The sequence below is a fragment of the Pecten maximus genome, chromosome 5 (assembly GCF_902652985.1).
Source record: "Pecten maximus chromosome 5, xPecMax1.1, whole genome shotgun sequence".
Lineage (NCBI taxonomy): Eukaryota > Metazoa > Mollusca > Bivalvia > Pectinida > Pectinidae > Pecten > Pecten maximus.
The window spans coordinates 25,038,620-25,057,060 of NC_047019.1; the positions used below are offsets into that span (position 1 = coordinate 25,038,620).

Consider the following 18,441-nt stretch of genomic DNA (forward strand, 5'->3'; position numbering starts at 1 on the left):
CATATGCTGTGTTACAGGTAGCCGTCAGTTATGTGCTTTGTATGTGTGGTTCGTGAGTGTCCGGAGAGTATGTTCGTGTGACGTATGTTTGTAATAAACTGGTTTGACCACTGACGGACAGGACAGGACGTGCGCATTGCGTTTCTCCTTCTTTCTTTCTATCCCCTTTTGGCGCTCTTTCCCCAGTTCCACTCTGTACATTGGTCAGAGAAGACACTTTATGCCTACACTATATTTTCCATACATTTGTAAATACGTCCTGGGCACAACATGCCAAGGACCTTTCTTCCTGTACAGGAACCTGTACCTATTTGATATGTGAAGAATAACATGTGAACAGAAGCCCCTGTCGTCCATTATCTTTTGCCAAGGCCCCTCCCAACTGAAATCCCGACTGTGTCACACACAGATAGTGATGAAGAGTGTGCAAAGATAAATGTTTTGTGATTAATGATTTCAAAATGGAAAATTCCTATTGTAGCCAATTGCATCCATGCAATAAGAATTTGGCAACAAGAAAGAATGCTGCAAGTGAAAGTACCTTTGTTGAAGCCTCTGACAGACTTCTAGTGTCCAAAGTCGAAACATTAGCTGCGATGAAAAGTCATGCCATTAAAATTGAATTTGTGCGGTAAACTTCCAGACGACATTAGCTCATTAGAGATATTATTGTGAAATTATTTACATGTATAGGCATTATCGATAGTAGAGAATTACCAACCTATCTCAAAATCAGTTAGTGCGATATGGTAGTTTCAATGGGAACACTAGTAAGATCATTAACATAAACTTTCCCGCAGCATTACAGAATTTAAAAAAGGTACCTTAACTAATAATTTCTTAAAGGCAGTGTGCCAATTAAGGACTTTCTGCGGGCCAATCAGTGATAGGCTAATATTTTGCAGGAAGATTCTTTTAGATGAGTTTTTCAGTTTTTTGTGGCCTCGTAGATAAGATCCAAACTTAAGTCGTCTCTTCTGTTCTTGCCATCGTGGCAGCAGGTATTACTACGCCCTATATTTAGCTCTGACAAACAAACAAATTGTAGAATCCTATTTTATAGATGTTGTCTATAAACTTGATTTCGAATCCTATATATAACAACTGTATGGTTATTGGGTATGTTGTCAAATTTTGGTAATGCAATTAAGTAAACAAGTAAATTAGGTCCAAAGCTTCCAAAGAAGAAAGTTCCAAAGAAAAACCATCTCCATTGAGTACTTCTGTACTGTGTATACATGATATCGACCTCAGTCCTGAACACATTAGAGCTAAATATGTACCGAGAGCAATTCTCTATTCTGAATCCAAAGATATGTCTGTGTTACAGTCTTCACAGAAATCTGGACAATAGTCTATATCTCGATACGATATGGGACACTATCTAAAAGCTGTCGGTCTGTACCACAAGATCGGACTAACCATTACGACATGTATAACTATGTACATGTAGGTGAGTGTACCAACATATTTTACCTACCGTTCATTGGCCCTATTGTGTTGGTGGGATCATTACGAATACAATACATATGACAAAAACTATTATTTACATAATTTGTCTTCATTTCCACATTCCAATAACAAAGTGTTTAGCCCGAGTTTCCACTGCCCCTGACACCAAGTCCGACACCAAACATTGTGTCAGTGGCCGAGGAAACTCGGGCTACAAACTGTACTAATTAAGTTTTAATATGGAGGGGTTTATTTACCTGGTTTACCTGATCTGCGGTCTGTATAAGTATTAGCTTCTAGATCACCTTTATTCTTCAAACTTGATTATTTGTGGGTTCCGCATGTATATCCACAATATCCATAGTTCATTTAATACAGTTCTTTTAAAACACATCCATAGTTTAAAAAGCACGACGTTGACATTGGTACGTTATATTTACATGAGCATGTTCACACTATATTCATCTAACTACATCTTGCAATATTTAGCCTTAGTTGTAACAATCCGGGTTGAACTTTATTTCTAATCATTTCCAATAAGTATTCAACCTAGATATGTTGAAGTGTTCATAGTTGGTGCACTGATTACATCATTTTGTAAGCCATTACAGTCTCTAACAACTCTTAATCTAAATGAATGCCTCCTTCAGTCCAGCCTTTAGTGTTGTTGTCGTCTGGTTTTTGAATTATTTCCCCTTGGTTGTTTTCAATGATTTCACACATATCTTTTCCTGATTCATCAATTCCATTGAGAATTCTATAGACATCGTATCGCGTTCATCTGTATTGTGATGATGGAATTCCAAGGGTGATCAATCTTTCTGGACAGGATAAATCTTCCACATTAACAACAAGTTTGGTGGCTCTTCTTTGTACATTCTCGATAACCCAAACACCTTTCTTGTACATTCCAAATGTGGTCTAATGAGAGCTTTGTATAGTGTGGTAAACATAGATGTATCCATATGGAGAAATGACCTCTTTATTAGACCTAGTAGTCTGTTCGACTTTTTAACATTGGCTTCTACCTGTATACCGAACTTTAAATCGCAGTAAAATATTACACGTAGGTCTTTTTCTTCTTCTTCTTGTGGCAGGTCTTCACAATACATTCTATAGTTTGTCTTGTATTGTTGCTTCCAGTATGAAGGTATTTATATTTTCCAGAATAAAATTCAGCTGTCATTTTTTGGACCAATTACTCCACGTTGTTAAGGTCGGCTTGTAATTTTCTGGTGTCGGAGTCATAATTGCTTTTCCCATAAATGTTTGTATCATTTGCAAATAGCTTTTTGGTTGAAACTGTTGTTTCAGGAAGGTCGTTGATATACTCATTATTAGGAATAGTACAAGACCGAGTACTATGCCTTGAGGAACCCAACTGGTTACACTTGACCATTCCGACGTTTTTCTGTTGATCGTAACTCGTTGTTTCCTTTGACTTAGAAATGATGTTATCCATTTTGATACTTTATCATTGACATCGATGGCTTGGAGTTTTGTTGAGAGTCTTTGATGGGGGACTTTCTGAAAGTCTAGAAAAATCATGTCCATCTATTTTTCTGGTTACATCATCTAGGACCTCAAGGAGTTGTAGTGTAGTTGTTCTGCCCTTACGGAATCCATATTGGCCTTAGTTCAGTATATGATGTTGATCTAGGTGTTCCATAATACTGTTCCTCAAAATCGAGTCCATGATCTTGCAAGTTATGCTCGTCAAGCTGACCGGTCTGTAGTTCAAGGGGTCTTTCTTACTGTTTTTCTTTTTAAAGATTGGGGTAATGTTTGCTTCTTTCCAATGACATGAGCTTCCCTTCTTCCAATGATTTTTTGAAAATACTGCTTCGTGGTTCATTTATCACAGGTCTTGTTTCATGTAGTATTTTTGGATGTATACCTGCTGGTTCCGGTGCTTTTGATGTTACAAGTCTTTTTTTATAATTTGGCCAATATTTTCTCTTTTGTGATTTCCACGTGTCACATTAACATGTTGTTAACGGCTGTCATTGTAGGGATATTTATCCTCACTTGTAAAGATTTTACAGAAACAATTGTTTATATCTTCAGCATATTCCTTATCCTCTGACACAACTCTTCCTTCTTCTGTTTCTATTGGTGACATACCTGATTTTATTTTTGACTTGGTTTTGATATACAGGTACTTCCAGAATTTTTTTGTGTCTGTCTTGAACTCCACAGCAAGTTTTTTCTCATACTCTTTCGCGGCCTGTCGTTGAACACTTGTTGCTTGATTTCTGGCTCTTTTATAACTCTCTAGATTGGTCTGGTTACTATTGTCTCTATACTTATACCATTCCTTCTTTTTTCTCTTGAGTGCCTCAATTGTAGCTTCGTTCATCCATGGCTTCCTAGGCCTCATAGGACTACTTTTGTTTATTGGTACATACTTTTCCATACACTTCATGATTTTGTCAACAGAGTAGGCCCACCATTCCTCCAGGTCCATCTCATTCATCTCCTCCCACTTCTGTCCCTCAAGTTCATGGCACATTTTTTCGTAGTCACCTCGGTAGAAGCAAAATGTCTTCTGTGTGGTTCGATCAGGCTCTCCTACATCGGTGTTCTCATTGTTTTTTAGGGTGACATGGTCACAACTCCCTAATAGTTGGCCAACCATCATGTCCTCCACTGTTTCTTTCTCGTTCGTGAATACAAGGTCTAAATTTTATGGTATGTTGCCAGGTCTAATTCTTGTGTATTCTGATACATTCTGATATAGGTAGAGATCTGGTATACAATAAAAAAAAGCTCCTGGGTTGTAGGTTCGCTGTTACCTGTTGTGGTCTCCAATTGCCAATTGATGTCTTTGTAATTGAAGTCACCCATTATAAGAGGATTTGAATCTCTGTTGTTTGCTTCATTTAATACTGTTCGTAGGTTTTCTGAGGTATTTCTGCAGCTTGCAGGACTTTTGTATATACATCCTATTAATAGCTTGTTTGCTCCTTGTAATTTGATGGTACACCATACCATTCCATTGAAATTCATTTCCATCATGTCGTCCTCAATTTCTCCTTGTAATTCACTTTTGATGTGCAATATAACTCCGCGGCCCTCTGCTAAGCTGTTGGTGAACATATCATAACCGTTCATGCTAAATTCAGTGTTTTGTAGATTGCCTGGATTGTTTTAGGCAAAGTATCTGTGAGGGCTACGATGGTCGGATTCTCCGAACTAATAATTGATTCCAATTCATGGCGCTTACTAAGGAGGCTGTCAACAATACTGACTTCAAGTCTAAAAAATAAAGAATTTATTGGTAAAATGTATCCTTCTCTACCTCAAGTGAGCCTGCTGTTTCCCAATTCCTTCATTTATGTACTGTATGATTAGTAAAATATCACGTTGATTTTGTATAAAAAAAGACACGCGTATTTTCCATTGCCACATCGTGTTTAAAGGGAGGTAACACTTATAGCTTGTTCTAATAATATATCAAATTGGGACACTAATCAAATGTGTTCAGGTGTTTTATCGTCACACTTAGATTTAAATCGTACTCCATGTCTTGATCATTTATTGACTTATCGTATGTGTTCCGTAACACATCTTAGGACTTGTACAGGTACTACAGTACTCAGGACAGAAAATCCTGAAGTTTTATAACTGTTTGAAAAAGGTCCCCCACAACAAAACTTGTACTGCAAATCGATTGATATACAAGTGAAACTGTCTGACGCCTCTGAGTAAAAAATCTTTCATTTATCGCATGCATGTGAAAATTGGTGAAGGATATACAGCTTCAATGTTGTATACAACACCAGAGAGTGACGTATATGGCGCGCTGAAGATGTATTCTCTAGAAATTAAAAAAAAAGTAAGCATGGTGAAATTGAAAATGCGTGGCAAGGAAATAATTCAGTTCTGTAACATCTTTCAAATTGTGAAAGTTTGTACAGATTTTACTAAATGACCCGGATTTCAATAATTTGTTAATATCTGAATACGAGTTTGGCTTCGATGGAGACCAATTCGTCCAAAAATGGTTTAATAGTCTTTAAACTTTCTCGCAGTGGTAAATGTATGTAGAACATCTGAAAAATCTGAAAAGTGTTAACAATATATATAAAAATCGAATCGTGATGTAATCATGTATGATATCAAACAACAGTAAATTAAAGGTGTTCTGTAGGAACTGTTTGTAAGACGCCACAAAATCTTTATGAAATCTGTGATATATTTGTCTTGAAAATGAGAATAATATAAAGATAGATAAATATGGAATTATAATGTATTTTAATGTAAAGATTATATTTTACAACTTGGAAAAAATGCAGCTTTCCCAGTAAGTTTAATGTTGACTACCTAAACTTTACTCGAACGAAGGAATGCCCCTTTAGTATATCACACGGATAAAATGTCGACGAGTTTCATTATATTTCAGAACACCAAGAACTTTCAACTGACACTGCTAAATGCGACTTTGAGTTTGAACGAGGAAAATTTGCGATTTATTTTTACACAAAATTCAAGAGATATTTTACAACTGCCAGAATATAGAGTTATGAACATGTATGCTATTAATTACTACTTCTTAAATACCGCTGAGCTGATTTGTCTGAAAATGAATTTTAATGCGGAATTTTTTCACGGAAGCACGTACCCGACATGTCAAGTTCCGCAATGAAAACATGTTTTTTTTTCTACATTTGTATACACTTTAGCTAACGTCATGAATTCTGATTTTGTCTCAAGAAGGTTGCGACGCCCCTCGCCGTTCACACGTTTTAATTTCCCGCCTAAACTGCCAAACACTCTTTAACGTCACAGGAAGTAGACATGTGCGAGCCTCTATCTGAAAGGGGAAGCCGCCATATTGTGTCGGGGTCTCGGGAAGTTAGGCACGGCTAGTCTTGTGTTGTCTAGCACAACTTTCCAAAATTCCACTTTTCAGCCCTAAAATGCCACTGGCACAACTTGCAGACCCATGGAGGCGGATGGAAATGGTCCACGAGGGGGAGGTAAGCGCAGATATGCGTAAGGTTAGTATCTTTGCCTTAGAAACACACAGTGAATTTAATATATTTTTTCTATGCCAAGGTTATTTATAGAAAGTTGTTTGACAGCGTTTGTTCATTTTGTTATTATAAACATTGTATACTTGCAAACATATCTGTATTGTGTAAAGTCATGATAACGTTGTATTATTCTGAAAACTTGCTTTATTTTTGCCAGGCCTCCACCGAAGACATGCTTGTAGACGAGCAGGTAAGAATATATAAACGAGAGAATGCGGAAATGCACAGTACGTGGTTAGAATGACAGTCATCGTTAATATTTCCATACACTAACATGAATTTCGCCTGAATTCGACTCCCAATTTTGTACAAAGACGGTTATTATTGGATCTATTTTATTTCGAATTCTGAACTTTTTAATATGCGTACCAAGTTTGACAATGTAGGCCTACACAAATCATGTGTAACGCTTCAGCGACTGTCATAAAAATAAACAAGTATTTTTGTAGTCTGTATTCAGAACTCTATTACATACAAATCGAAAATGACAAATTCTCTGTTTTCATTTCAAAATATTTTATTTAATCAAACATTTGAATTAATTTACATACAATATAAAATTCTCTATCCGATATCTTAGATAACAGTCATCAAAACAAGGATCACTTGATATGAGGGAGGTTATAGAATGAGTCTTTATTTGACACCCTTTACAAGGCCAATGAATGACACAAGCCCAATGCGCTTAGTTTGTTAAAAATCCACGAGAAAATACTAATGTGGTGGGGAATCATCATTTAATATAAACCAATTCAAACAACGCTGTCCTTGTCTTTTCTTCTGAGAAAGACGGCAGGCTTATGAAATTTTCTTTCACATATCTGAAATTTGGTCACCCATTCAGTGACTCTGACCATTTATCTACAGTAGCTACCTTCTATGTGCACGTGAGACATGATCGAGGCATACAGAATGATCTTTGACCAGGAATGTTGCACCTATATAAAACTGTGGTCTATCATGTCTGACAAACATAGCATCAGAGGGAATTTCAAAAAAAAATTCTTCCACAATGAGCAATTTCAAAACCAAGAAAAAATTATTTCACTGCGAGAGCAGCACGCATTTGGAACAGTCTGCCAGAAACCTTTATATCAGCCCTAAACACAAACAGTTTCAAAAACAGATGAGATAATTTCAGGGAAAACCAAGATATCTTGTACAATGACAGAGCCAATATACAATGTACAGAGGAGCCCACTTATTTGCATATCGGTTATTTGAAAATCCCGCTTATTTGCATAAAATTCTCAGGTCCCGATTTTTTTCTTCTTTATCTTTGTATTTTAATCCCGTGTATTTGCATCGACTAAAACACCGACTCCCGCTTATATGCATATAAAAATTCAAAAAAATCTAAAAATTTGAATTGATTTTAGGGTATTTTTGTGATTTTCCCGTAATAAAAGTTTTATGAAAAGTGTTTTAACTTACATATTGATTTGACACGATGTACAACGTTATCTTATCATTGGTTCACACTTCGTCATTACAGCACAGGCGTCTGAAGTTCTGACAGTAAACTGAGATATAATACCATAGAAAAAATAAGAGTATCTACTATAAAAAAAGAACAGGTATGCAACGCCTCCAATGCCAACAATCACTTAAATCTCTGCAAACGGGAAAAATATACGATTTACAATATAATTATTGGTATACACAGATGCCGCTAACATTATTTAACACTCGACAAGCATAAATCATTACTCACTGCGTTTAATAAGTTCTATTTCAGCTAAAAACTTTCTGAAATGGTCTGTCACGTCAACCATGTCGTGAAAATGGCGGACATTGTTATGCAGGTACGCAGTGAATATCGAGGTAATACTATTTAATTCATGATATTGACAATAAAAAAAGAACTCTAGAAGCACATGGATTCTTTCAATTTATATTTATATTCTGTGTCGTTGAAACATTTTTAATACTTCTGGTGTAACATGTTTCTCAGTTTTTAAAACGTTTGAAAATAAAGGGCAGGTAACTCTTATTTTTTCATGAATTAAAAAGTATTACCTCGATATTCACTGCGGACCTGCATAACAATGTCCGCCATTTTCACGACATGGTTGACGTGACAGACCATCTCAGAAAGTTTTTAGCTGAAATAGAACTTATTAAACGCAGTGAGTAATGGTTTATGCTTGTCGAGTGTTAAATAATGTTAGCGGCATCTGTGTATACCAGTAATTATATTGTAAATCGTATATTTTTCCTGTTTGCAGAGATTGAAGTGATTGTTGACATCGAAGGCGTTGCATACCTGTTCTTTTTTTATAGTAGATACTCTTATTTTTTCTATGGTATTATATCTCAGTTTACTGTCAGAACTTCAGACGCCTGTGATTACAGGTTACGTTCAATGCATCGATATCGACATTAAGTTATTATCCAGACCATATCAGTAGCAATGTGCAGAAGAATTAATGAATAAAATATTTATATGCCTCATCTTTTGATGAGATTTGTTTATTTATTATAGCATCGATTCAAACCTGTGTTCTGTGCACTTGAACACTCGCTGATGCAGGTTGCGATCACCATGATTGTTTACTAGGCGCGTTGCATTGTGGGGGCATATGTGTCATGAACGACAACTCTTTGTGTGTGTGCGCCATTTTCCAAAACAAACCCAAACGACAATACACATCTCACGGTCATTTAAGACAGTCTATTGCTTAAGCAGTTCATCATCTATGATCAAACAACTAATATACTCATAGCAGGAACAAAACGCATCTCGAGACGATAAGGAATGTTAATTGAAACGATCACATTGTACATCGTAGTGCCAACCCACGCGTGTATGACCGATGTCGGACCCAGAGACTCGGGAGTGACAAGTAGTAAACGATGAAGTGTATGCAAATATTTGTACATTTACAAAGAATAACAACCCATGTATTTCGTATTTACTCTTATATTTTAAATAATGTTTTTTAAAAATATATTTTTAATGCAAATAACGTAAACAATCATATAGCGCCCATTTTGAGTACCAACCTGACGATCTACATAGTGAATAAGAGGGGCCAAAACCCAACTCCGCCTATACGAATACTCCGGTTATTTGCATATTTTATCATGGAAAAAGGGCTATGCAAATAAGCGGGTTGCTCTGTACATACTACAGTACATTCCGGTTAATCGGGTAACGCTTAATAGGGTATTTCGTTTATTGGGGTAAAAATTCAAAAACCAAAACCATTTTCTCTTGAATCATGTTAAAAAAAATTGTTTAATTGGGTTGGAAAAGTCGTATTTTTCGGTTATTCGAATACGATAATTTGACCAAAAAAATAGAAATGCTCCGATTTTCACGAAAGTCATCACGTATTTCTTTAAGTTTTAGACATTTATCAACAAATAGTGTATTAAATTTAGATGGTTAAAATGTCAAAAAACGGTAAAATATTACCTTAAACGATAATGTTATGTCGGGGTTTTGTCATGTTCAGAACTGTGTTGTTGTTAATTCTGCCTCGTGGGGTTTTCCCCCAACAGGAAATGGATTAGGAATTGTGGGTAAAATTAAATGTTATTTTTAGAGTCAGCAATAGGCCAAAGTACTGGGGGTTTAAAAGCATAATTAAGCTACTTGACAATTAAACTTTTACCTCTGGGATGTAAAATCTTCGAAGCAGAAACCAAAACAATAGGTTTTGACCTGGGTCTGACATTGCTACAGATCGATTGATATCGCTAACTGTGGCGAATCAAAAGTGAGGGGTTCCCCACCACGGGGAAATGTGACGACACCGGTACACGGTCGAGTTATTGAAAAAACAGTAGTGAGCAGATAAAAGGACAGACGCCCGACGTTAGCTTATAATTCCTATTCAGGTAAGGATTAGAACTGGTTAATAAAAACGTTACATTGGATTTCGTGTTGTTTTATCAGTGACTGCCAGTGTCAAGTTTGTATTTATACCACAGGGAACGACCCAAATAAACTTGGTTTCTCCGATCTCTGTGCTTTGGCAATTGGAAATAATATGGAATTTTAAAAACGTAATAGCGAACAAAAGAATGCCTCTAGGATAAGCATAAATGATTTTAGCTGTAATTGTCGGCTAGTCCTTAGATCGTATGTCAAATTAGGAACATGTGGATGAAACAGGGATGTATGACCCCCGATTTGAGAATGAGATGCTGCGATTGTACTGTGTTGGGAATAAGAAACAATCTGTAAGGTTTTATTATTTTAATACATGTATTTTTATACAATAAGTAATAGTAATCTGACAATTTGACATCAGTAAAGGCACAAATAAAAACACTGTTTATTAACAATAATAACGCAAATATTTTCATCCAAAATCGACCCAAGTCTGACAACCATTACGGACCAAATCCAAGATGGCCATGTGCATTTCGGCTTATTGCATAAGTTGGTTAATCGGGTAAAAAGTCCCCTCAAATAGGCAACCCAATTAAGCGGAATGCACTGTATAAATTATTACTGCACTCCAATGGTTGGCTTTCAGGTCTTATCCTTTCTCTTCATCATCATACACAGTTATATAGTACATGCACCTTTCCTTTCCTTACCCATATTATTTCCAGTCAAAGTGAAAATTTTACTGAACTAATCAACTATACAATATTTTGTGTCTATTTCTCCTTTTTAATTGATGATTGATTACTTTCTGTCTTAAATGTTAGCAAAAAGGAATTGTATTATGTTGTCAGAGGTAAAGGATTCAGAATCTGATATATATATATATACAATATTTCCTGTGTACTTAATAATGAAACTGTAAAGTTCTATTAAGGTGTATATGGCACTTTTCTTGGCCATTGATACTAACAATAGACTGCTATCAGGCAAATTATGATCTGTAGCTATATATGGCCCCATACTTTTGGCCCATCAGACTCTTAATTTGAGATATGATTTTGTTTAGTGGATGGATTGATATTAAACAATTGTACTTGAATGACTATAAATACAGAAATTTTGATTAAGGTTGCATGAAATCCAAGTTGTCTTCAATTTAACCACATCATCTGTTATGGCCATATGTTGGTAAAGTGTTGGAAAAACATAACTCGGTGGAAGAAAACTTGCAATAGACCAGTCTACTGGTACCGGTGCTTCCATCAAGGAGAGAGATAACTTACAGATCTAGTCAATATTGATGATAATTATTTATAGTACTTGACCTAATAATGCCCCGCATTGAAATGGGGGGGGGGGGGGGCATGGGCATATGGTGTTCCATGTTCGTCCCATCATGTCTTGTCCCGATGCAATGTAACTAGCTAGTACACAATGCGCTTAATTACTAAGTTTAGTTAATTTTAATGCATTAGATATAAAGTGAAATGTGAGCAAAATATCAAAACCAACCATAGTTAGTACTTTTATGACTATGGTGTTTTACAATAAGTATTAGATTAGGATTGAATAGCATCTGAAAATTTAGAATTATAAAATCATTTATTTTGTTTTCCTTCTTAAATATGACTTGTATAAATCATCAAATAAAATGATTTATAAAGTTTATCTAAAAAACATGCATGGTGATATATTCATAGTATTTGATCTTGCTTTCAGAATGATAATGAAATGGACAGAGAGATTGATGTTACCAGTCTCATGAGGGATGGAGAAAGAGTGTCAGCCTCCGACTTTGAACTTTTGAAAGTATTGGGACAGGGCTCCTTCGGGAAGGTAAGGTTTCATTGATGTGGTTAAACTTGCAACTGGTAAGCATGTTGGGTGATTGTACAGTTAAATGATATTGTGGTGGTCGGGTGACAGACACAATGGTAATCACACTTGCCTTTTATCTAGGCAGCCAGGGTTCAATTTCCCTATTGGATGTGAAAAGGTATTGGGTCACCTGCTGGACCATACAGACTATCTGCCACTCTGAGTAAAATTCAGATCATCATTATATACTACATTACAAAGATCTGGCAGTGGCCGGTTAGTGGTCACATTCAAATAACCTTTCAACCAACCAATCATAACTCAACTGCCCAAATTTTGTCAGAATCTGTTTCCCCTCGACAGCCTCATGGTTAGTCCTTATTGAATAAATAACATCTGTGTGTCCCAAATGTCAACCAAACTAAAAACACTGCGCCTATCCCCATCCACTTCATGTCCAAAACAAAGTATTCAGTGGACAAAGCATGCTGCTTTTCAGATTTTGCAGATTTTCCATTGTTATAGCGGACAGTGCTGCAGAAGGAAATGAAGTAGCAAAGCAGCAGATAGATCAGAGGCTTAATAGCATTATCAGTGCTGTTGTGATTGCACATTCAATTTCCACACACTGTCGAAGAGGCATATAAGAGATGTTTATTGATTGGCTTAAAACATACCGTTGTCAGGTTAGCAATGTGGTCAACATCACCTCTAGATCTTACCAGCAACTATCAGATCTTCACAATGTAGTGTATAATGATAATCTGAATTTTATTCAGATTGGTTTTCAGTGGGTACTCCAGTTTCCTGCTGCAGTAATCATAAGGCCCCTCATGATCAGGTGCTTTATCTGCGCCAACGAGTAATTAATATAAGTTGGTGGAACTTGTTTCGCAATTGTTGTAAAATAAATAAAGTTTAATTTCAAAGTGACAGTCTGGTGTATATGCAATGTAGGGTGAACTTAGGTTAAATATTGTAAGTACTCGGTTTTAATTATTTAGCTTGAGTATGATACATGTGTATGATGTTGAAACAGAATTGTGAAAAAGGGCAGTATATAGGGTACACAGAAATTAAACTGATTCTTTGCTGGAGCATGTACATATAAGGCCTATAAATACATTGGTCACAGTAGGGTAAGATATGCCCAACTTTAATGATGTGAATTTGCGCAAGTTCAGTAGCTAGCTAGATCCCTTATTTTCATGTACTCGCATTCCATGTGATCAAACTTGATACAGAAATGAGTTTGTAGTAGGAATATTGCCATAAAATAAAAAGTTGCAAGTTTTATTGAACAAAATTCACATTTTCATACTAAATACTGTCACATTTAAAGTGTATTTTTTTTTTTTTGAGGAATTTCATCTTGATAGACCCACATTGAAATAAACAAATTTATATTTAATAGCAGTGTTTGTAAATGTCATAATCGTATTTGATTTTTTAGGTGTTTTTGGTGAGAAAGGTAACAGGATCAGATAGTGGTGGACTCTATGCAATGAAGGTGTTAAAGAAAGCCACATTGAAAGGTAGTCTATCCTGACAAATCATCACAAGAGACTAATTACAGACAGAATTCTCTTGTTTCATACTTTACTCTGAATTTAGTTAAGAAATTTTAGATATCTTGCACATATGTACAATTTTGAACAATATCCCATCATTTTATGTGAAATAAACTTGTTAGTTTAAACTCATTTTATCAAAATATGTGTTGCAGTGTCAAAGTTAACGCATAAATAAAACAAGGACTCATTTTGAAAACAAGTATTCCTTAGTAGTGAATCAAACTTGTTATTTCCAGTAAGAGACAGACAGAGGACAAAGATGGAAAGGGACATTCTAGCTGATGTAAATCATCCTTTTATAGTAAAACTTGATTATGGTGAGTAACTTTTCTCAAGATGTTGTAATGCATATGATGAGAATTTTACAATTCGGATAAATTTTGAAATTATCACACCTCACCCAAGCCTTATTGGGTCAGATTGGTTAAAACTTGAACATCTTCAGACCTAGGTTAGCTACAAACAAAAACTCTTCATGGATGGAACAGTTTTGCTGTGTTAAATCAAACATGAATTCTCTGACCCTGCCGAACCAATGTTTTTCCTAAAAGAAAGTGAGTGTAGTTCATGTCATACAAGTCAAAAGTGTTTTTACTGTAATATAATGACACCATATATAATGACCACCTACACAACGCGACCAACGGCCAGTCGTTTTGGTCCCCATGATTAATGTACAGTGGAGCCCACTTATTATATAATATTGGAGATATTCAAGTAAATTAAGTTTTCGCTTGGACTAAAAGAGCTGACTTGGCATGACCTGAATGCAGGTCTTTTGACTGTCACTTCATGAGCATCTCCCGGCAAAATGTTACTGATGTTTATGAGAAGAAGGTAATCAAATTATGTTTTGATAAGAAATTTGACAAATATTAAATGGTGTATGCAGGGGCTTAAAGTGGATATTTTTACCAGGTGGCCTATTTGGCTACCAAGTCATAAAATCTAGGTGCCAGTTGGAAAAGTTAGTCGCCGGCCAAGTTTCTTAACTTTTGACTCTTTAGTACTAGTATAACATCTCTCTGTAACTTTTCAATTGTGAACGTCATTTCAGCATTTACTGCAACCTTTGAAAGAGTTAACACAATCGCAAATTTACACAATTTTTTAGGGGCCATGCAGGCGCCTTATAGGTCAATAACTGGTCGCCAATGGTGAATTTAAGGCACCATGGCCACTAAAATAGGCGCCACTTTGAGCCCTGGTGTATTGTTTAAATTTGATATAGATCAGTTCAACTGAATGTTACATTATAATTTATAATAGTTCTCTGACTCAAGTTTTATTTTTATTTCTGATAGAGATGAAAGTGAAAGTAAAAATATGCTGCGATATGCTGTCATGCTTTTGTCAACAATATGAATTGATCAACATCTTTATCAATTAATAATTGATGAATTCAATATTTGTTTATCACAGATGTTACATATTAAATTATTAGTTAAAAGACTCCAGTTTAACGTTAATTTCTGATAGAGATGAAAGTGAAAGTAAAAATATGCTGCAACATCCTGTCGTGCTTTTCACAACACAATACCAACAGATCAACATCTTAATAATTGATGAATTCAATATTTTTTACAGATGTTACAAATTAAATTATTGTATAATGTTATTAATGTGTTTTTCATCTCTTTCTACGCTTAGTCATAGGTCTTAGGATTATAATGGGCCCCAACTTCCAGTTTAAGAGGCATATAATTGCTTGCTTGGTTATTATAATATCCCAGTCATTTTTATTTTATTTTTTTTCTGAAAGTAGAATATTATAATAGCAGGCTGCACTGTATAATGACCAGTCTCCTGAGATTGACTGAGGGAGTTGCTTCCCTTTGACCAATTTCTTTTGGATTCTCGGAACTAGCTCAGATTTTTCGCATCATAATTGAAAAACCATTATGGTGGCCATTAAAAAACCAAGTGTTATTTTTATAAGACGAGTTACTCAATAGGTACCCTTTGAATAATATATTGATGTTGCCAACCCTTCAGTGGAGTTCGAAACCTACGTGGGGCAGTTGCCAGGTACTGACCGTAGGCCGGTGGTTTTTCTCCGGGTACTCCGGCTTTCCTCCACCGCCAAAACTTGGCACGTCCTTAAATGACCCTGACTGTTAATAGGACGTTAAACAAAAACAAACCAAACAAACCAAACATCAGTGGAAGTTCATTTATTTATTTATTTTTATGTTTGATTATGATTGCAATCTCATGATGAGAAGCACTTGTGCTTACACCTGGCAAATATTGAAGGAAGAATTAAAGCCTAATTGTAAGACCTAGAAACAGTGAATGATAAAGTCTTCTGTATGGGTTTGGTATTTGTTGTAGAAAACATTAAGATTGTGATTATTATATATCATCTTTAATGATATTAGAAATTTATCCTTATGTTATTATTTAAACAATGGCTATTTACTTTCAAAAACATTTCCATTCTGTATGATCAGAGACTTTTAATAGATAGTTATATTATAGAAAGTTATATAGGTCTCTGGTTTTGATAAAAAACAACATTTGATTAATCATGTCTTATTCCATAAACCTGACCAAAGAGCTATAGGCCTAATTTGTAAACTGAAAATTTTACCTTAATGATAAAAAGTAGAAATTGGAAATAACATTGATATCATCATGTGAACTGAAAATTATATAGGTTATATTTCATATTTATCATAATTATGTACTGTTCTATTTTAGCATTCCAAACAGAGGGCAAACTATACTTGATATTGGAGTTCCTGCGAGGTGGTGACCTCTTCACACGTCTGTCCAAGGAGGTAGGGAAACACCAGAACTGTTGTTCCTTACATAGAATATTAAGTCGTGTAATACATATAAACAAATACTATTATGTTATGGAGGCTTTTGCTTCCCACTTCAGCAAACTCCAGTGACATTTCTATGATTCTTTTTCAGAAATTTTAAGTCTATCATCAATATGCATAACTTGTAGTTTGCCTATTAAAGGAATAGATGTCAAAAACGTTCTGGACATAAATTATGAAAATTTCTAGTATTTTTAAGCAACACTGGTTAACTCTAATCTATTTCACAGTTAAATCACTGATATTACAGGTGAATCCTTTATTAATTAAGTCTTTTAGCACATTCACATGAAACCAATGATACCAATAAGTATGATTTTCATTGAGTTAACTTAATAGAAGTTTCTTGTTTATTATTTAGGTTATGTTTACCGAAGAGGATGTGAAGTTTTACCTTGCTGAATTAGCACTAGCCCTGGACCACCTCCATTCCCTCGGCATTGTGTACAGGGACCTCAAACCAGAAAAGTCAGTATTACTCTTTAAATAAATCTTTATTACTGTATACAAAGACAGTTTTGCCATTGTGTAACTTTGGCGATTTTTGCCCAATAAAGAGAGCAAATTTAACAGTAACTAGCAGAATTATATATACAAACTCCAAAGTGATCCTCTATTCATGATTATCTATTAATTAATATAACTTAATCACCAGGAGGTTTCAATTAACATCCCAATATCTTTAAATGAATGAAGGTGGAATTTCATTTAGCTTCTTCTGTAACAAAGAATGGAATAAACAAGTCTATAATTTACGTACTATTAATTCTCACATTACCCTCAAAACGTCCTGACACAAAGTATATATTTTACATGATTGTTTCTGAAAATTACAGCATATTACTAGACACAGATGGCCATATCAAGTTGACAGACTTTGGACTTAGTAAGGAGTCCATATTTGATGAGAAGAAAACTTACTCATTCTGTGGAACGGTGGAATACATGGCTCCAGAGGTTGTCAACCGTAAAGGTCATGGCACTGCTGCTGATTGGTGGTCTTATGGTGTTCTCATGGTAAGTAAAGGTTCCACTAGTGATTGTTCAACAGTGACCTAATGGTAGGTAAGAAATCCACTAATGACTGCCCAACAGTGTCCTCAGGATAGGTAAATACATTTTTCCTCCAGATGTCTATTCCTTCTTTCATCGACTTTATTGTTAACAGTCTGGTGTCTGACTTGACCAAGAAAACACTTTCCTATAAATAGCTTTGTCTAGTAGGTGACTGCAAATGCCAAAGGTCTATTGGGCCATTTAGTATCATAATTTTGAGTATCTGTTTAGTGTCAGTAGTTGTTTAACCTCCTGATATTTATTCTTTTTCTTTGTAGTTTGAAATGCTGACTGGTGCACTACCATTTCAAGGATCAAATAGGAAGGAAACAATGACTCAGATTTTGAAGTAAGTTGATTCCAACATACAAGTTAACATGGATATATTTAAGGAAATCAGTCATCTTTTAATTTGTTCATTACTGTGAAGGCATTTATGTTAGTTTAATGAGATTGTAATGTCCTCTGAGATTGTAATGTATTCTGGGATTGTAATGTCCTCTGGGATTGTAATGTATTCTGGGATTGTAGTTCCTCTGGGATTGTAATGTATTCTGGGATTGTAGTGCCCTCTGGGATTATAACGTATTCTGTGATTGTTTTCTAGGATTGTAATGTCCTCTGGGATTGTAGTGTCCTCTGGGATTGTAATGTCCTCTGAGATTGTAATGTATTCTGGGATTGTAATGTCCTCTGAGATTGTAATGTATTCTGGGATTGTAATGTCCTCTGGGATTGTAATATATTCTGGGATTGTAATGTATTCTGGGATTGTAATGTCCTCTGGGAGTTTAATGTATTCTGGGATTGTAGTGCCCTCTGGGATT

At 35.4% G+C, this 18,441-nt stretch overlaps 1 protein-coding gene across 2 annotated transcripts in view; it reads left to right on the forward strand.

Annotated features, from left to right (window-relative positions):
• Window positions 1–6,280: 6,280 nt before the first annotated feature.
• LOC117327632 (ribosomal protein S6 kinase 2 alpha-like) overlaps window positions 6,281–18,441 on the forward strand; it is a 34,115-nt gene continuing 21,954 nt past the window's right edge. Inside the window, exons 1-9 of one of the 2 annotated variants that reach the window (XM_033884693.1) lie at window positions 6,281–6,455; window positions 6,649–6,681; window positions 12,055–12,171; window positions 13,607–13,688; window positions 13,964–14,044; window positions 16,431–16,510; window positions 16,920–17,026; window positions 17,395–17,575; window positions 17,893–17,963. In XM_033884693.1, coding sequence (XP_033740584.1) covers window positions 6,375–6,455; window positions 6,649–6,681; window positions 12,055–12,171; window positions 13,607–13,688; window positions 13,964–14,044; window positions 16,431–16,510; window positions 16,920–17,026; window positions 17,395–17,575; window positions 17,893–17,963 — 833 coding nt within the window. In that variant the 5' untranslated portion in view covers window positions 6,281–6,374. The remainder of the gene's footprint in view (window positions 6,456–6,648; window positions 6,682–12,054; window positions 12,172–13,606; window positions 13,689–13,963; window positions 14,045–16,430; window positions 16,511–16,919; window positions 17,027–17,394; window positions 17,576–17,892; window positions 17,964–18,441) is intronic. The other variant, XM_033884694.1, reaches the window with a different exon arrangement.